This window comes from Trichosurus vulpecula, chromosome 4 (genome assembly GCF_011100635.1).
Source record: "Trichosurus vulpecula isolate mTriVul1 chromosome 4, mTriVul1.pri, whole genome shotgun sequence".
NCBI lineage: Eukaryota > Metazoa > Chordata > Mammalia > Diprotodontia > Phalangeridae > Trichosurus > Trichosurus vulpecula.
The window spans coordinates 291,758,599-291,779,855 of record NC_050576.1 but is presented as its reverse complement, the minus strand read 5'-3'; the positions used below and the strand labels follow the sequence as shown (position 1 = coordinate 291,779,855).

The window sequence follows — 21,257 nt, the reverse complement described above, 5'->3', positions numbered from 1 at the left end:
AGTTGTAATGGGAGATCCTCTTTAGGGATAAGAATTGCCTAAGATTTGTGACTGTCAAACCAGGTCACATCCCAGTGTCCATTGGGTCATTCCATGTGGTTTGCAATACCAGCCTTTGTGGCAATGATTGTGATTAATTAGTAGAATGATTAAGAAGTAATTACTGGGGGGTCAATCATAAGGAAATTTTAGCTGCAGAGAACAAGTCTGTGTCAGTTCCAAATTGGTGATCCCAAATTAGGTTTGCTTTGGGCAAACTATATTTTAGTTACATTTTTAAAATGAGCTCTTCAAATGGTTCCAGTGTGGACAACCATGACCCTGCCCAATCTACCTTGGTATTCTTAGAAAAGCAAATTGTTTCAGAACTGCCCACCTTGAATTCCTCTCCTGAGAATACCACCAGCTATAGTTTCCTCTGAGAATAAATGACAGAAAGCTTGGGTGGTAATAATGATGTAGTCATGTGGTCACTGTAGATCCTTTCTGGTGGGCATTAGATCTGGTAGCTCCTAATCACCCTTGGGAACCCATTAGTCAGATCCAATATCACTTTGTTAGGTAGTATGCGTAAGAACATGTACCAGAGGGAAAAGAATTCTAAATTCAGGTGATCTGTCTACACATGCCTAAGATCCACTGAACCTAGTTAAGAATTCATGGTCAAAGTAGACATTTAAGAGTAAATTAATTCATTTGTGTTCATTAAGAAGACCCCTGTATTAACCAATTCAATGAGTTTTTTCTTTTTCACATTCCTGCTGATTATTTGCTATCATAAAAAGAAAGATTAAATTTCATCATATCTTGCTTGAGCATAATCATATCTTTTTTATGTGCAATTCGGAGTAAGAAAAGAGCATGCATGCAAGCAAGTCCCTGCTTTCCCAGTTATAAATTACCACTTCAGTAATTTGAAATACTTATTTTGGGATGCCCAAGAGAATCCCTCTTTATCTTATGGGATATCACCCAATCCTCAAAACAAAGCATATTTTAATTCTCTTTAAGTGATCACAGTGAAGTTTAAGGTTGAGTGATTCTATGAAATTAAACAAACACTAGTGGGTTGTTGCCATTATTAGGAATTCCTACAAATCTACTTGTTTCCTTTCAAATCCACTGTAGCAAAACTGCTTTGATAGACTGAGGCATGTATTAGCAGTGATGCAAATTACAATTTTATTCTGTTTCTCCTTGCTGCAGGTAGGTAGAAACAAAGATATAGTAATTAAGCCTAAACAACACTGTGGAAAACATACACTGGAGGGTTTTGTGCTATAATTAAAATGTATCCTGATGTTATAAAGTCTTCATTGGCTATATCCAACTGTGCTATGGGAATTATAATCTTCTCCAGCTCCATCCAGATGTGCTAAAGGAGTCCCCCAAGGAATTTGCCAGCTGTATAGAGATAATTTTAGTCATCTGCAAGAATGAATCAGAGAAGAAAGTATCCACATTGGTACAAAGTAATTTCTCTGGGTGGTCTATATGCCAATAAACCTGTATATCTAACTGGCACTTTAGTATCAGTTCCATTACATTACCTTATACAATTGCCTATGTGGTAGATAGCTATGGGAAAAAAATGCCACTTTTCTGACCAGTTCTTTGTTAGATTTGAACTCAACAGAAAAATGTGACTCTAAATTCGGTTCAGTTAGTTTGTAGTTGTATATCCATCTCAATAATTAGTTAAGTATCTGGTTCTCCTTGTTCCTTGAGAGGAATAACTCATCACCTGGTTCATTAATGTACCATCATTCTGAAAACTCTCCCCTCTAATCCTTCTGAAGAATTAATGAGAACTGGGATAAAGCTTTCAAAAGATATATATATGTATATATATAAAATGCATATGTATATGTGTATGTATATTACACATACACATATACATATATATTAAGAGAAGGCTTGAATGCACAGGTCAGGCTTTCACGTCTAAAGTTGTTTATTTTTTTCCTCTACTGATCAATTTCTCTTACTCACAGAACACTAAAAGATGAATAATGCATGTTCTTCTCAGTACATGTAGACTATAAGGGTGACTCAGGGTGTTGCAACATTTGGACTCACATGCTACCAAGCCTTTTGACTGAGAGGAGGATCATGGGAAATCACTAGGGGCATTGGAAATGGAACCATTTCATATTCATGCTCACCCAAAACACCAGAACGAAAACAGATCCTTTAGCGGCCTTGCTGAAGAGTCAAAGCTGAGACCTACTGCTGGCTTGGAGAGAGAGGAACCACTTGGGGTATTAATTACTTAAGGTATTCCAAAATGAATGGGTTTACATGGCAGCTCAAAAAACCGTGTAAGTCCCATTACAAACATTTTATTTAAAGGTTATCATTCATTCTCTTGGATAGAACAATAATGATATGTGAATCTACTAAATATCCTAGATAACTCTACTGCAAAAGACAAACTCATGCTTGTGAACCCGTGGCTAGGAAGAGGACAGGTTGGTCCTGTATTGATAAGCACTGTTTCCTAGGAAAACTTTTTTTTTTCCCAGATCATCACTGTAGACCCTGCCATAAGTCTGATTCACAAGCTCTTCAATGGCAATGACTTTGGAGGAAGCCACTTAGCCAAGAGAAAAGTTTCTTTCCATACAGGCCAACAGAAAGGGGCAGGGCAGGGAGATAAATGGGGAGGGCAGGGATTTCAACCTGGAATGGAGAGAACTAAGTGGGGGAAGTCCTATCTTATTCTTTTAATGCAGTTCCCAGCAGGAAGATCAGGATAGGAGGCTCCCGCCTGCTCCAGATTAAAGGAACCCGCAGTTTCCGGGTGAAGAAGGGGGGTTCCTTATCCAGTATTCGCCGGGCCGGCAGCTTAAAGAGTACCAAGCTATCACGGCAGGACTCAGAGTCTGAGAATGAGGAGCTGCAGCTGTGCCAGAGCAGGGACACTGTCACTGATATAGGTAACATAGAGGACATGGGTGGACAGGGAAATGGGAGGAGAAAAGACAGTGTCCTCTAATACCTCTTGTCTGAAGAGGTTGCCAATACCTAAGTAAACAAATAGCAGTAATTTAATAATGGAGGATTAGGTACTAGGCATCAGTCTGAGACTTTGACTGCACCACAGCGAGACAGCTGATCCAGTGTAAAGAAAGCAGCCCTACCGTTAACTCATTACTGGACTCTTCACCAGTTGTTTGATGGGATTCATTAGATGATTCAGTCAAGAGTCAACCTAAAAGCATTGTGTGGACACTAATGGAGATACCTGACAGAAGTTGAAGAGCTAAAACATAGAAAGTTTTAGAATAGTATATTTTTAGGAGAATTTCTCCCTCACAAGTTCCCATGGAGAAGACTAGCCTGGTGAGTTTAAGTACAGGGTTCATTTCCCTACTTAGCTCTGTGTACTCCAGCATTGATGGCCATCTGGGGTGATAGCTCTCGTCATAGACACAATAAGCAAAGAGGTCAGGGCAGGAGCAGGAACAGGAGCAGCAGCAGACTATGAGGCCACTGTGTGAGGGTTGGTGTTCTTGTTCAACTTCAGCTTGCAAAGCCTGGCCAATGAATGACTAATTTGATCACAGTGAACTCTAATAGTTTGTGCATCTCAACAACACAAGGAACTGGATTGATTTTTTTGTCTTTCTTCACCTTTTCTCCATATGTGAGCCATGGCCTACCCTTCTGGTAACCATGAACTTGAACTCTCCTTGTCACTGCCAGTTATGTTGGTGGCCAAGGGTGGGGAGATCCTCCTTACAATCTCTAAAAACAGTGGATTCTCTGGTACCCAGCTGGGCAAAGATGGTCTGACTACAAGTGTTTTCCCTTGGATTCACAAGCATGGACAGCTCTACTAAATACATACACAAACACACACTCACCCCAACAGGAGAAAAATAAAATATTTTCTGGTATTTTTCTTTTGAAGAAGGGAGCCCCTGGAGTGCAAGTGAGCCAAGCATTGAGCCTGAGGGTCTGAGCAACACTGGCACTGAAGAAAACTACCACAGGAACATGTCATGGCTTCATGTAAGTAAAGTCAACAGGCATTTATTAGGCACCTACAGAGGGCTAGGCACTGTGTTGTAAGTAGTAGTTTGTTTTTTTTTTTTAAATCAACTGTTTGGCCTTCTACTGAAAGGAAAGAAATTTCACTGAGATGTTCTGTCCAGTTTTATCACCACCATAGACCAGACAGTGGCAAAAAATATCTGTTGTATCTATTTTAGCTAAAGACCTGAGAATAGTTGAAGCTGATATTATATTGACATATTCAGCTTGAAGTAGCTATGACTCTAAGATCAACCCACAGGCCAATGTCATAAACCACCTAGAGCTAATGGGAGTAGAAACTGGGTATCATGACCAGTACATAGAAATAGGAAATATGCTTTAACACAAGAAGTCAAAGACCAGATTTTTCCAGTCTCTAGGAATCCTTTCCTGAGGTTTTTTTTTTAAGTTTTGCTTGATTATGGTCATTTTCATACTTTTTCACATAGTTTCTTCTACAATTATAGGTCAAGTGTGTGCTTCAAAGTTTAAGATCTCTGTTTATCAATACTTGGAAACCAGTATATACATACATATATACATAATATAAATAATGTAAATCTTTTATAGATGGATTATTAAATGGATTAAGTTTAAGCTCTCTATCAATACTTGAAAACCAGTATATACATAAATATATATAATATGATCGTAAAAATGATAAATCTATTTTAGATGGATTGTTGAATGGATTAAGTTTAAGCTCTCTATCAATACTTGGAAACCAGTATATACATACATATATAATATAAGTAACAATAATAATAAAATAATAAATAATATAAATCTATTATAGATGGATGATTGAATGGATTAAGTTCTTGAAGGTCATCTACAAGCCTTCATTTGCTTCTTCACATGGTTTCTTGGATCAAGTTTTAATGCAGAAAGATAAAAACAAACTAGTTACACAGTTATAGAAACTGATTCTATCGCCAGAAAGATGGCATGCTCATTAACTCTCTTCCAAACACCTGCCGCTTCTCTTTCCAAACATTCGCTGGCTGTTGGGACACATCTGTGGGCTCTTTGTGTTTCAGGTCATGATCTTACTGTGCAATCAGCAAAGTTTCATCTGCACACACATCGACTATTGCCACCCTCACTGCTATCTCCATCACAGTCGTTCCTGTGCTCGCCTGGTACGGGCCATCAAGTTGCTATATGGAGACACTGTGGATTCCCTTCGGGAAGACAACACAGTTCATAATGTGGCCTTTCGGGGCAAGAAGCAAAAAGAGGTGAGAGACTTAAAATTCAATTAATATGGCATATGTTATAATTTATATTATTTTATAATTATTATATTTCTTTGATAATTTGTGAGGTAGAGCATTCTTCCAAATGAATATTAACATATTAAAACTCTGACTCAATTAAAACTCAAAAAATGTCAAAAGATTAAAATCAACAAAATTCACTTCTCTTGAGACTGTGGAGAAACAGGTACTCTCACTCATTGCTAATGGAATTGTACATTCGTAGGACTCTTTCTGAAGAAGAGTAAATCTGACAGTACCCAGTAAAGGTTATAAAAAATAGTCATATTCTTTGACCCATTACCAATCTGATGCTGGGAATGTACCCTGGAAAGCATAATCAAAAATGAACAAACAAAGAGGAGCTGTCCTTTAAAAGATTTTACAATAGCATTATTTGTGGTTGCAAAAACTGGAAACAACCTGAATGTCCAATAACAGAAGAATGACTAAATAAGCTGTGATACATTAATGTAATGAAAGAAATCTGGAAAGATCTTCATGAAATAATCCAGAGTGAAAAAAGAAGAATGAGAAGAATGCAACACTCATGTAACGGTGACATATGTAAATGAAAATTAATGGACAGAGAATGGATTCTGGCAGGATTTTAGAAGGACTGACTATAAATCTTATAATACTTTATGCACTGAAATTCACTTAAGTTGTTACTAAGCAAATTTAGTTATTTTTAATGAAGTTCCATGTTAGGTTTTTAATCAAACACACATAAAGCCTTTAAAAGAGAGACTCTTAATCTGCAGTCCTTGGACCCCAAGAGACCATGGATAATTTTAGTGGGTTGCGAACTTACTATTTAAAAACATCTAATATTTTAATAATAATTAATGAATATTTTTAATAATTTTAATAATAATTAATGAATATTTAAAATTTTATGTTTCAATATAATTGGTTTCCTTTGTAATCCTACGTATTTCATTTAATCCATTTAAAAACATTATTGTGAAAAGGGATCCATTCATTTCACCAGACATCATTAAAATGCTTATGTACCCCTGCCTTAGAAATTTCTTTATAAATGAACTGGGATTTATAGATCATAACAACAATTTAAATAATATCTGCATGATTCTGAACAAAGACAAAGTTTTTGTCCTCATTTCCACAAACAAGAAGAAGCATCTCTCTCTGTATCAGAGGGGTGTTTTTCCCCTTATATGCTGCCAGTAAGTGCTTGACTGTTGACTGACAAATGATAGAGTATCTAATGCTGGTTGAGCTGAAAGAAATGCTTTAAAAAGAATACAATATTCTCTTTAAATATAACTATGAAGAATATAAAGAGAATATTTTCTCAATATTAATCTCATTTTAACACCAAATTTGAGCAGCTGAACTTTTCAAAAGTGGAAACTCAAAAATGTTAAGCCTCCCCATGAAAAGTAGGAGGTCTTCTGCTTAGTGGTAAAGCAGCCAATACTGGTTGCTTTTTGCCCCTAGCCATTACAAACTCTGTTAATACATCTGCGTTTGTCCAGTGGCTTCACCAAAGGATTTTCCTTCATCAATTATCCAATTCAATTAATATTTACTGTTCACCTGCCAAAGGTTCAGCACTATACCAGGAGCTGTGGGGAGTACAAAAGAGAAGACAGAGCCTGCCCTGAAGTTTATGATGCAGCTGAGAGTGAAAAACACACCCACATCAAGCTATGAGAGAACAGTTTAGAAAATGCAGGATATCACAGGACAAAATGTACCTAAATTCAGAGGGAACAGAAAACAAGAAGAATAGCATCATGAGTTACCAATGAGTTTCAGGAGCTAAAGGGAAAAAAAGTGTTGTTTATTCCAAAGTTTATAGAATATAGAGAGATGGAGAGGTTTGTTTGACATTAAACACACGTATAAACAAAAACCAAATTACCTTCCTGGTGGTGGTTGTTATTTTTAACCAGTCTATGACTAGTGATAAAAATTCTTTTCTTTCCTGTTTGTTCTTAGATGATCAGCAGTAGGAGCCGTGGATTACCTATATGTGCCTCTCATCCAATGTTGACCTCAGGGTCATTCTCACAAAGAAAGAGTTGGGCTCCAGGAAACTTGGGAAGGGTTCTAGATCTTTGTTTATGTTCCCCAGAGGAAAACAAAACCATTTCTATCTGATTCTTTTCAAAAGCTGTCGACAGCATTTATGAGCCCATTCCCAAACCAATCCCATATGGCATTTATGGTCCTTCGTTTCTCGCTTGAGTCTTTCCAAATCCTGATATCCTTCCTCACAATCTATCTATTCTCTCATGATACTCTCACATTTATCCATTCTGCATCAACCATAAAAATGAACCCTGGACTATGTGCCTGGACCCTCAATGCAAACAGGACAGCAAAGTAATAAAGCAGTGGGCTAATAAGAATCAGGCAAAGGTCTAATGAGCAATAGATTATTCATCACTCTGTTTCTCACTCTTGCTCTTCTTCAGACATATTTGTAGAGTAAACTGTATTTATGAGGAAAATGAGGGTATTTTCTAACCCATCTGGTTCTGATCACTCCTCTAATTCACATCTCTGCACTCGGAGCCTCATTTTACTTCTGTCATTTTGTCGGTGTCTTTCACTTATCCCACTAGTCTGGAAGCTCCTCAAACACAAGATTTTTCTTCTCTTTCTTTTATATTCTTGTATAGAGCTCTAGATATAATAGGTATATATATAATATACCTATTATTAATATTATATATTTATATATAATACATTATAATATATAGCATGTTAATATATTATAATAAACATTTATTGAATTAATATAGAATAATTAATAATAACATTATATATTATAATGTTGCATTTTATAATACATAATAAATATTTATTGAATAAGTAAAAAGACTTTCGGCCCAAGTAGTAAGAAGAACTGAATTCAAATACCAGTTCAGATACTTTTACCAGCTGTGTGAACTTTGGCAATCATCAAAATTATCTGAGCTTCATTTTCTTTATTTATAAAAAAGCAATAATAATGCTTACACTGCCAACCTCACAGGATTTTTGAAAGGAAAGTGCTTGGCAAACCCTGAGGTACAATATAAATATGAGGCAATATTGTTGGCATAGTAATATGGGGAAGGGCTGAAGTTGCTGAGGATTACAAAGGAAGAGATAAAATGGTGCTGGTCATTACTGGGAAGAACAATTCATATTACAGAAATCAAACAAAATGTTTGCAGATGTAATTATTTTTGAAAATTGTGTTTAAGTGATATATTATCCACATTAGCTTTAAATATGGTAGAGCAGCATAAATATCCACTAGTTTTCTTTAATGATTCATTAAAACATACATTAACACTTGCATTAGGGATGACCATACCATAGAAGACCAATATTATCTTTTAGGGCTATAACATTTCTCTTGGCTCAACTCCCCACAAGAACTTGGGAAAATCCTCAAGTCAAGTAGTACTGGCAGCAACTATATCACTCGATATTATCCTAGTCACAATGTTCCAAAATGAAGTTATATTTTTTTAGAAACCAAGATCCTAACTACTAAGCCCTCTGCAAAAAGCCAAAACACAGTTCTCTAAAAATCCCACAATGAGCATTCCATAATGTCTCTTGAAGTATTGGAGGAAGGTTCCAGTTTTGGGGGGGGGCAGTGTATCGTATCCTCCTGATGTGTTGTAACTTCTTCAGAACACTTCCTCAAATGGTTCCCCCTGGGCCAAAATCCCATCTGGGAGCATTGGTCCAATAATGTCTGAACTTTGGGCCTCCATTGACATAAATCCTGGCTATATATCCTGGGTCCATGTCATTGCTTGGTCTACACCTGTGAAGTTTCCAGATGTTCATAGAACCACTTTGTTTTAACAGAAAACCTTAAACCAGGGATTCTTAACTGTGTGTGTGTGTGTGTGTCTGTGTGTGTCTGTGTGTCTGTGTGTCCATGTGAGAGAGAGAAATACAGACAGACAAATGTGGACAAAGCTTACAGAAACCCCTCTCAGAATAATATTTTTAAATGAATAAAATACATATAATTAAAAAAAGAAATCAATCATATTGAGATAGTCATTAAAATATTTTTAAATAAACAAAACCCCTGCTAAAGAATTGTATCACCAATAGAACAGCCAGGGATGAACTTTTTCGGCAATCTAAGCAGGTGACCTTTTTTATATATGGCTGTTCTACCCTCCTGAAACTCCATCATCACTCAGTATTTTCCTGTTGTCTATTTTTTAAAAACTTTTGGAAATTATGGGAAAAGTCAAGTCAACAAGCATTTATTAAGCGTGCCAAGCACTGTGCTAAACTGAAAATACAAATACAAACAGAAAGATAGTCCCTGACCTCAAGGAGTTTGCACTTTAATAAGGCAAGACAAAACATTTTTTAAAAGCTGAAAGGGCAAAGGGAGTGGAAAGAGAAAGTAACCATGTAGAGACATGATGGAGAAAGTCCAGAGTCAGGTGTGGGGCTGGGAGAGGAACAAAAGCCTGACAGGCTAGGGCACTTTCCTTAAAATGGAGGTTCTGGGAGGAACTGACCAATCAGAGGAAGGGAATGCAAGGAGGGGTTGTTGCTTCCACTGTGAGAAGTTCAGGGCCAGAATGAACTTTCAGAGCAAGGATGCTGGGAAAAAGTGGAGGAGGCCTGGAGAACTCTGGAGTGGAGAGGGCATATAGAGGAAGGAAAACATGGCTGGCCTGAGAACTTTTCCTTAAATATGAAGAGAAGTCATCTCACCTCTCTGAGCCTCATTTTCCTCACCTGTAAAATGAAGGTTTTATTTAAGAGTGAACAAGACTGTGGCATTCTGTCCCCACCTTTGACACACATTAAATGTCTGAGTCTGGACAAGTCATTTAACTTCTCAAGGCCCTCCAAGGAAACTCTGTAAGACTCCCAAGTTTCAAGGTCGATGCTAAGCTCTATTGATACAGAGACTTGCCTCCTTGCGAGGCAATCCAATGAAACCCAATGAAAGTGTAGATCTTATCCAAACAAAAAACAGGTATAACAATACCTGTCCTGTCTACCTTGTATCATTACGAGGAAAACACTTTGTAAAGCATAAAATTCTACATAGTGTCCCAAAAGTTTTAAGCTTTAAGAGCTTAAAACTGTAATAAGTCTTTTGGGACATGTACTATAAATGCAAGTTGTTATGCTGTTGTCTTTATTACCATTATTCAAAAGTGAGGGGAATGACTCTCCTTGTACATACGGATGATTTGAAAGCAGCCTCCAAATTAACTTATGTAAGCACAGTCTTTATGTGACAAATTGCTTTTGCATTCCCAGAAAAAAAGCAGTACATGAATCTCCTTTGCACAAATTATAAATGTTCCGAAGTCTGCACCTGCATTCTTTTTGTCTTTAGAGAGCACGGCATGAGTTCTGACTCACTTGTTTCAAAGCCTACTCTTTGGTAAAGATGGAGCCATCCTATTCACAGAAACTGAATGCTGTAAGCCCTTGGGGTGAAACTCTTTAAAGACTTTCCTGGAACTCATGGGAAGTCTCAGTGTTACCTCTTCTCTCAATAGCTCTGCCTGCAACCCCATTCAGGAGTGAACCAGAAGCACAATTCTGCCTTGGTGTGGGTTGAAGGATAGGCCCTCTTCATCCCACGCCCAGGGAAGAGAATGAATACCGAAACGACCAGCATGTACCAGCTCGGGGGAGGGAGAGTTATTTATCCTCTTCCCACATGAGGTAGCCCCTGAAACATGGTTGAAGGTCACAAAGACTTAGATCAGGTTCTCATTCAGGAATAACACCTCCAGCAGCTTCTCTGATTTTAGTAGGGCCAACCAACAATTTTTTTTTAAAGTTACAAAGCTTAAACCAGTGATTTTTCTACTGCTAGAATAAAAACAAAACATACAGCAACAGAAACAATATATGCAGCTTTTAGGTCTTCACAGCACTTTATATCCATTATTATTTTATTTTAAATACTTTACATTATTTTAGATACATTATTATTATATCTCATGTGGTCTACACAAATAAACTGGTGGTAGTATTATCCCCGTTTTATCGAAGAGGAAAAGAACTCTTCAAGGTTTAGTGACTTACCCAAAGTCACACAGCTGGTTTATGTGACTTGCATCAGGGTCACTTAGTTTCAATCCTGCATTAGACTGGCTGCGTGACCCTAAGCAAATCACTCAGCCTCAGTTTCTTCATCTGTAAAACTGGGACAATAATAACCCGTATGTCATAGGGCTATCGTGAGGATCGAACGTGGAATGCTTTGCCAACCAGAAAGTGCTATTAAATGTCTGAGGCAGGATCAAACCCGACTTGACCTGGCTTGAGGGCTTGCTCAGCAAGAAAATGGGAGGAAATGGTTTCTGCATTCTACAACCAGGTTAGAACTCACCCAGATGTGATAAGTTGAGTAAATCTTAAGTGGCCTTTTTGTTAATGAACATGTCTGCTCTTGACTTTCAGGAACTTTTGGACTAGAAGGAGATCTGAGGGATTTGTTGATGTTGGAGAGTGGCTTTACTTTGTTTTCAGATGTGCATTCACCTGAAATCCTTTCTTTTTTTTAAACTTACATTTCACATTCTTTTCAGTGCTCAGATAAATCATGCCTGAGGACACCCTCTCTGAAGAAGAGAGTTACAGAGACTAACCTAGAAGGCAAAAAGGACTCTGGGATGTTAAAATACATCAGACATCAGGTATTGACCATTGCCTCACATTTGTTGGTAACATGTTTACAGTCATTTCTAAATTAAAATACACAAACATATAAGCATACACTCAGTCAGTCAATAAGCTGTTATTAAATGTCCACTTTGTATAAAGCACCATGAGAAGCATTGGGGATATAAAAAGAGCAAAAGCCTCTGAACTTATACAGGATAAATGAGAAAGTTTTTTTTTAAAGAGGGAAGGCATTAGAATTAAGAGGGGTTGGAAAAGGTTTTAGTTAGGGACTTAAGGGAAACCAATAGACAGAGTTGAGGGGGGGAAGTATTCCAGACGTGGACAGCCAGGAAAAAAGCCCAGAGTCAAGAGCTTGAGTGTCTTCTTCATGGAACAGCAAGGTCAGTGTCACAGGATCAAAGACTATGTGGTGGTGATTAAGGTGCAAAAATACTACAAAGGTAGGAGGCGAGGAAGTTAAGTTATGAAGGGCTTTGAATACCAAATAGAGGATTTCATATCTACTACTAGAGGTGATGTGGAGCCATCAGAGTTTGCTGAGTATGGGGGAGAGTGATATGAGCTCTGGCTCATTTTTTTTCAGAGCCCAAGAAAGCAGGTGGCTGAATTGAAGATGGATTGGAGTGGCAAAAGACGTGGCAGGCAGACCAACGAGCAGGCTGTTGTAATAGATCATGAGTGGGGTGATGAGGCCCTGAATCAGAGCAGAGAACAGGATATATTTAAGAGATGTTGCAAAAGTGAAATTGTAAAATCTTGACAACAGAATGAATATGGGGGTGAAAGATAGTGAGGAGGCTAGAATGATGCCTAAGTTTTGAGCCTGGGAGCCCATTAAAAACTTAGCAGAAATGGTAACTGGTGTTAAATAGTTTTTTTGATGGATTACCCTTAGTACCTAATTAAAATTTATAATATTATTTCAATAAGAGAATGCATTTGAACCCTGAAACTGACATACAAATAAAATTTTGGAACAGCCCACTTGTAAGTTGGAGACAGCCTGTATTTTTAGGACATGAAATAAATTCATATAATTACAGAATTTAAGAATTAAAAAGAACCTTGGGGGTCTACTAAAACAACCTACATACAAATGGTTGTCCAGCCTCAGCTGATAGTACTCGAAGGGAGGAAGGAGGCTGAGGGAAACCCACTGCACCTTGAGGCAGCCCATTCAACTCTTTGGACAATTCAAATTATCAGGAAGTTTTTCCTGACATCAGCTTAAATTATCTTCTTTGTAACTCAAACCCATTGCAGTTGGTTCTGCCTTCTGGGGCCAGACAAAACTGGTCTGATTGCTCCTTCACATGACAGCACTTTAAATCCTTGAGGACAGCTATCACGTTGCCCCACTCTGAGTCTTCTTTGCTCTGATCTAAAGATAGTGGTTTCAGATGACTCTTTGGGCTCAACTGTCACCATCTTGGTGGTTCTCCATTCTCTCTCCAGCTGGTCGAGGCCCTTTTTAAACCATGGTGCTCAGAATGGAGCATGGCATTCTGACAAGAGCAGAGGACAGTAGGACTTCTATCTTCCTTTTTGCCTCTCTTAATGATGCCCAAGATCTCATTAGTTTTGGTGGGGGCTGGGGGGTGGCCACATCTCAGTGCTGACTCATATTGAGCTCATAGTCTGGTTAAAATCCCCCGATCTTTTCAGCCAAGTCAAGAAGCATTTATTGAGTGATAACTATTTGCCAGGCACTATACTCAGCACCAGGAACACAAATACAAGCAGAGAGGAAGATAGCCCCTGCCCTCAAGGAGATTACATTCTAATGGAGGAATACAACACATATAAGAGAGCTGGGGAGGAGGGGGTATGCAGGGGCATGATAGAGTAAGTCCTGTGGAAAGGAGTTGGGAGGGCAGCAGAAAAACTGCTCTTATTCTTGTGAAATAATTTTTTTAACCAGGCACAAGACTTTACATGTATCCCTATTGAATGTTATCACATTATATTCAACCCAATGCTTGTCTTGTCAAGATTCTTTTGGATCCTAATATTTCATCCACTCCATTAGCTCTCCCTTCCAACTTTGTGTCATATACAAATTTATAAGCATGTCACTTAACTTTTAAAGTCATTTATAAAAATGTCCAACAACACACAGCCAAGCACAGATCCTTGAGGTGTACTACATTGGAGAACTCCTGCCATGCTGATATTGGAACAGTAAGAACTATTCCTTGCATCTGACCATCATTCCTAATATTCTGGAAGTGTAGGAATATGGTACAAAACTGTCTATAACAGTTCGATGTACCCTGACCAAAAGCAATACAGAATTTGGACACAAGATATTTTCCTCTTACTGAGCATCATTCTACTAACCAGAAAACAGTTTATTATACTAACTCTACCCTGGAACTTTAGAAAGAAAAAATCTAAAATACAAATTTATTTTTAATCAGTCTGTGAATAACTAGTTGCTCTTTGGTATGATAGTGAATCCTAATATACCTCATCATCTAAATAGCTTCTCTTCTAGATAATGCTTTATTCTCATTTAGAGAAAGGAAAAAGCAAATCAGATAGCCTGTCAAATTTGTGAGACTGTCAGTATTCACCCTCATTTAAAATGCTTTTGAAATGTGATGGGATTTTTTTTTCTTTTCCCAAGGTAATGAGCCTGTCCCCAGCTCCCTTGTCTCTGCTAATCAAGGCAGCACCAATTCTGACAGAAGAGATGTATGGAGACATCCAGCCTGCAGCCTGGGAGCTCCTGCTCAGTATGGATGAGCACATGGCTGGAGCTGCAGGTAACACAAGACAAGATCCACCCAGGGAGTCATCTATTGTGGCAGCTCATGTTTTAAAATGAGAGTTTTATGAATTCAGGCTGATCTCCTAGATCAAACAGATAGCATGGCGTATTGCTCTAGATACAGCAGTGAGCTGAGAGATGGCTCCTAGGTTCTAGGAATCAGAGGATTTTAGAGCTGTAAGTACCTTAGAAATTATCTAGTCCAACTCTCTCATTGTAGAGAAGAGAAAGCTGGATTTCAAAGATCAACACTTACTCAACAATCATATAAGAAGTAGATGGAAGTCCTGGGATTGAAACCCATGCCTCTGGAGGCCATGATGCTATCTCTCAGCATGAAGGATTGGACCCACTGGCTTTCACTTCTGGCCTATCAAAGACATTCTGGAGATATAAAACATGATTTTGCCTTATAGCCATACTTTCAATGTATTTTTCGTATAAAACACAATTCTAATCGACTTTCCCTCCCTTGTATCTACTGTGCAGCAGCATCAGTGGATATTTATGAGTGCCAATCATGTGCAAGCCACTGTGCAAAGTATTCAAGATAGAGAAAGATCTCTGACCACAAATGTCAATGACAAAAAATATTAAAGCCAAGCATTGATAAAAATAATAATGATGAGATGATGATGATGATGATGATGATGATGATGGGAATAACCATTTATACAGCATCTACTATGTGATAGGCAGTGTGCTAACCACTTTTTTTTTACAAATATTACCAGATTTGATCCCCACAACAACCCTACAAGGTAGGTTCCATAATTATCCTCATTTTCCAGTTTAGCATTGCTCAGCTGTCCCATTTGAGGACACAGTTACAAAAAGAAGTCAAGTGGCTTACGCAGCTGGTAAGCATCAGAGGCCAGATTTGAATTTAGGTCTTCCTAACTCCAGGACAATGTTCTATCCACTTACCAACAGATGCTTGGAGCACTACATTGAAAACCTCCTGCCATGTCAACACTGAACCATTAAGAACTATCTTTGAGTTTGACCTTCCATTCCCAATGCTTTATTTATGTATAGAAATAAAATAATAATGTAAGATAGCCTATGCTAGCTCGGTGATGGATAAGGGGCAAAGAAACAAAACAGGAGTTCAAAGAAAGAAGTGATTACTTAGAGTTGGGAAAAATGAAAATAGAAGAGATAGGACTTGACCTGAGTCATGAAGGAAGAACAGGACTTAGCCAATCAAAGATAGGGAGAACATCCTAGGCTAGGGGAACCTTGTGAGCAAAAGAGTAGAGGCAGGAGTGTGTATAGCATGTTTACAGAACAATGAGGAGAAGTTATGGGAGTAGTAGGAAATAAGAGAGGAGTCAAAGATGAGTCAAAAGCTTTAAGCCTGAGTGCTTGAAAAAAGAATAGTATTATTGACTAAAGAAGAGACTCCAGAAGGGATACTGATTTGGGGGGAAAGATGATGACCTTGATCTTAGACATTCTGAGTTTAAAAGGATGACAGGGCAAATTTAGGTAAAGATGTACAAAAGGGAGTTGGAGATAGAGAACAGAAGCCCGGAAGAGAGGGCAGGAAGGGGAGATACATTGAGAAATCACCTGTCTGTGGGTGATACTTGAAGCCATGAGGATGGATGAAATCTTTCCTAAAAAGGGAGGTAAGGCTAGCAAGAAGAACAGAGCACTGAGCATTCAAGCATGCCCACATAGAGACATATTCCTGTTGTGAGAAATCAGGATAAGCAGAGGGCATTGGGAAGAAAAGAGAAGGGGTAAAAAAAATAAAAAATAAATAAAAAAAGAAAAGAAAAGGGGTGACCGCTCCTCCAAGGAGAGATGGAATAAGAGGATAGTTCCATAGTAGCCAAAGAAGGAGAGTTTCAAGGAGAAGATCATTAAGAGTGTTATTGGCTAGAGAAGTCAAAGAGAATAAGAAATGAGAAAGGACAGGTTTGGTATTAAGAAATCAGGATGCCTCTTTCATAAGAAAGAATGTTTTTCTTTTTTTTTCTTTTAAAGAAAAACAAATATTTATTGATATATTTTGTTTTATTCTTTTCTCTATCCCTCTTCAAGTACCATGCCTTATTACAAAGAATACAAAAAGAAAAAGTTTGCAAAACTAACCAACATATCAAAAAAATCCATTATTACATATAGTATCACTACACTATAGTATATAGTATATATAGATTACCTTTAGTCCCCCCACCTCTGCAATAAAGGGAGGAGGCACTTTTTCATAGCTCTTCTTTGGGGCTAAGCTTGGTTATTATAATTTCATGCCATTAACTTTCATTGTTTTGTTTTCATTTCATTATTGCAATCATTATGTATATTGTTTCCCTGGTTTTGTTTATCTTATAGCAGCAGTCTTCCCATGCTTTTCTGTGTTTGTCATATTCATCTTTTTCTTACTGTGAAATAATGTTCCATTACATTCATGAACCATAGCTTACACATGAGGAAACTGAGACTGAAAGAAGTTACACGACTGGCACAGAATTAATAAGTATTAGAGGCAGAATTGGAACTCAGCTTTTGCTCTCTCCAGGTTTAATGCTCTAGCCATTGTACCACTTAATGACCACAGAGGTAGAGATAAAAGGAGGCAGAATATTCCAGGCATTTGGGATAGCCAATAGAAAAGCACAGAGACAGGAGATGTTATATGATGAACAGAGTGAAGGCCGTTTTGGCTGTATCTCAGGGTGAAAGATAGGAAGTAATTGGGAGTAGGATAGTCATATGATCAGATCATGTGTAAAGGAAAGTGCCTTTGGAAGCAGGATAGACTGGAAGCATCAAGATCAATTAGGAAGTTGTTGCCATTGTCGAGGTGAGAGGTGTCAAAGGGCTGAAATAATGTGGTAGCCACGTGAGTGGAAAGGGCCAGATGCAAGAGATGTTGTGGAGGCAGAAACATCAAATTTTTGCAACTGAATTGATATATGTGAGTTGAGCAAGAGTGAGGAGCCAAGGATAATGCTAAGGTTATGAACCTAAGAGACTGGAAGGATGATGGTGCCTTTGACTGAAATATTGAAGTTTGGAAGAAGAGAAGGACCAGCATTGTCTTTGTTTCCAGTTCTCTGCTCCCACCAAAAACATGCCACTGTAAATATTTTGGTGCATGCAGAACCTTGGAAAGAGCATTTTTCAGTAAAGCAGTTAGGAAAGAATTCTACTGCAAAGGATTGACAAGTCGAGGGGTAATGGGAAATTGGTAGCAGAGAATGGAGTTTGTTTTAAGAAGTTGATCTCAAGGTACTGCGCTTTTTGGCCTCTACCTGATAGTCTGCTGCTTAAATTTTTTTAAACAGTTGGTTCTTGAGGAGAAAAATGTGTGTATGCAGAATACATTTTAAAGTTTAATCTGTATTGTTAACATTTTCTCAATCACTCTCTAAAGTCTCGACAATTAGACAATAAATCAAGCCTTGATTTGTAGCATTTGCTCATTTCTGAGGTGTAACTACTCACACTGAAAATTTAACAGTTGGCTCTTGCAAACCAGTAAGAGCTGCCTCCAGCACACCCTGCCTCCATCCCGAGTGGGATGGGAATCGAATATTTGAGTGCCTAGTAATAGGAAATTTTAAATGCTAGAAGAGACCAGATTCAGAGAATTGTCAGAAGAGTAATTTAATTACATCATTTTTCAAGTAAGGAAATTGAATCCCAGAGAGGGGGTGGACATGCTCTAGGCTATATAAAAATTCAGCAAGAGAGCAAAGAGTGAAAAACCCAGATCTCTTGGCTCCATTAGAATTCTTTTTCTACTACACCATACTAAACTCATTCTCCTAGAGCTTTGGGACATTGTCCCTTGGTGAATGGGAACTTAACATGCAAGAAGCTTAAGTCAAAAATTCTAGTAAAATGAGGACAGTCAGATCCCCCAGGTAGGGTCCCTTCCCTTTCCAATCTCTTATGCCCATCTGACCTCAGACCTGAGTTCAAATCCTGATTCTTACGTTTGCTAAATATGTGACCCTGGGCAAGTCATTTCGTCTCTCTCTATCAAAGTCCCCTCCTATGTAAAATGGAGTTAATAATAGCATCTACTTCAGAGGGTCGTTGTGAGGACAAAATGAGATGGCATAAATCAAGCTTTACATAAATTCAACGTATCATTGTTGCATGCATAGAACATATGCATAAATTCAGTCTGTTTTTGTTAGGTACATATAACTTTCGAACATATTTATTTGTGTACATGTTATTCTTACACTTGACAGTGGGTGCCTTGAGAGTAGTCAATGCTGTCACAGAATGACAGAATTTCAGAGGTAGAAGAGACCTTGGTGGCCTCTTAATCCAGCCCAGACTCTAACTGGAATTGCTACTGCAACACGTTTGACAAGTAGTCATGCAGCCTTTCTTGAAGACTTCAACCGAGGAGAAAATCTCTCCCTCCCAAGGCAGCCCATCCCGTTTTTGGATAGCTCTGGATTTTAGGAAATGTTTCAGGGCATCAAGCCCAACCGCCCCCCTTTTCAACTTATACCCTTCATTCTCTGTTCTACCCTCTGGGGTCCAACAGAATGTGTATAATTTCCTTCCCACTTGGCAGCCTTTGAAGTACGTCAAGACAGATAATATGGCCACCCACTTTATCCTTTTCTCCTTCCTGCTCACCAGATCTAGTTCTTTCAACCAATTCACCCATGGCAAAAGCTTTTAACTCTTCACCATTCTGGTTGCTTGTTTCTGGATGTTCTCTAACTTATCAACATCCTTTCTAAAATGCATTTTCAGGGGCAGCTGGGTGGCACAGTGAGTATAGCACCAGCCCTGGAGCCAGGAGGACCTGAGTTCAAATTTGGCCTTAGACACTTGACACACTTACTAGCTGTGTGACCTTGGGCGAGTCACTTAACCCCAATTGCATTGCCTTCCCCCCTCCAAAAAAAAAGGAAAGAAATGATATTTCAGATCAGAACACAATACTCTAAAAGCAGTCTGACCAGGGCAAAGTATAATGGGACAATCTCTACCTTACTCCTGGAAGCTGTGCTTCTTTTAATACCACATGAACTTTTTTGGCAATCATATCATACTGTTGACTCCTATTTTTCTTAGAGTCCAATAAAGCCCTTGCATCTTTTTGTGACACTTTAAAAGGTCTGAGAGACATAGCTTCTGGGTAATTTAATCATTTTATAAGGCCAGCAATTTATAAATAAAAGGATGGTCATTTGGCCCTCTCTCTTAGACCAAAGACCCCCTCATGGCTGTGGGCCTACAGTTTATATGCCCTTCAAAAAGGAGGTGTTCCTCAGGGTGGCAATCAACACTGATTGGTTACCAATTAGTGAGAAAATTAATATTACAGTGAGAGTCTTGGGGTTCATGACTTGGATCACCCAAATCTTGGTCGAAGAGACTTCTCAATTTCCATATCACCTGTCTGACAAAAGGGAGGATCCACATTTTCCCAGAAGACCTGTCTGAGCAAACACAGTGAGCAGGAATGCACCCATTAGTCCAAACTTAGAATTTCTTTTACTCTCTGGTTAGATCTTGGCCTGGGTATATCTTTATGAGAGACTTCCCACACTGGTTGATTTCTGGATGAGGAAGTAGAAAAGGAGAAAAACATTGGTCCTAACACAATAATTAGTTATTAATGCCAGACAGAAATAATCATTTCTTACATTTGACAGTTAACCGCTATCCAACCTAACCTCTATTTTGTACTGGGTGGAAGGGGAGAGTCCTTGAACCCAAATGTAAGACTTTACCTTTATTCCTACTAAATTTCATTCTAGTAGATTCATCCCAGAATTCCAGCCTGCCAAGGTCTTTTTGCATTCTGACTCTGTCATCTATTGCATTAGCTATCTCTCCCAAATTTGCATCTGCAAATTAGACAAGGATGCTATCTATGCTGTTGGCCAAATCACTGATTTAAAATAAAAATTTAATAAAGAAGTAAAAATTATTAAAAATAAAAATATGGAAATAGCACAGGATAAAGCACAGATCCCTGAGGCACTCCATTGGAGACCTCTCAAGTTGATATCAAACCATTAATAACTATTCTTGAGGTTCTTAGTTCAGATAATTGTACTATAATCTATTCCACGTTTTTCCATCCTTCCCATAGGAATAGCATGAGATAATTTATCAAACATTGTATTAAAATTTAAGTCACCTATATCTACAGCATTCTCCTGACTTACCAGTTTAATAATCCTATCTAAAAATTAAAAAAATAAAATAAAAAGGAAGTTGTATGAAGTTGGCATGATATATTCTTGATTAAGCCATGCTGGATCTTTGTGATCACTGCTTCCTTTTTTAGATATTTACCACCATCTCTATAATAATACATCTTAGAATTTTGCCAGGGGTTGAAGTCAAGCCCATGAACCTATAGTTTGTAGGCTCTGTTCTCTAGGCTGTGCTGAAAATTGAGTTCTTTGTTTCTGAGCTTCCTCTATCTTTATCCACATTATTTCTCAGAAATCACACTAAGTAGTTCCTTAAGAACCTGAGGATGAAATTCATTTGATCCAAGTGACTTGGATTCATCAAGGATA

General features: G+C 38.1%; 1 protein-coding gene across 1 annotated transcript in view; it reads left to right on the top strand.

The window, feature by feature from the left end:
* The window catches only part of UNC80 (unc-80 homolog, NALCN channel complex subunit), a 227,958-nt gene that overhangs the window by 120,950 nt on the left and 85,751 nt on the right, over positions 1–21,257 (top strand). The window contains exons 27-31 of the mRNA XM_036755726.1: positions 2,736–2,939; positions 3,917–4,017; positions 5,082–5,282; positions 11,864–11,971; positions 14,590–14,728. Coding sequence (XP_036611621.1) covers positions 2,736–2,939; positions 3,917–4,017; positions 5,082–5,282; positions 11,864–11,971; positions 14,590–14,728 — 753 coding nt within the window. The remainder of the gene's footprint in view (positions 1–2,735; positions 2,940–3,916; positions 4,018–5,081; positions 5,283–11,863; positions 11,972–14,589; positions 14,729–21,257) is intronic.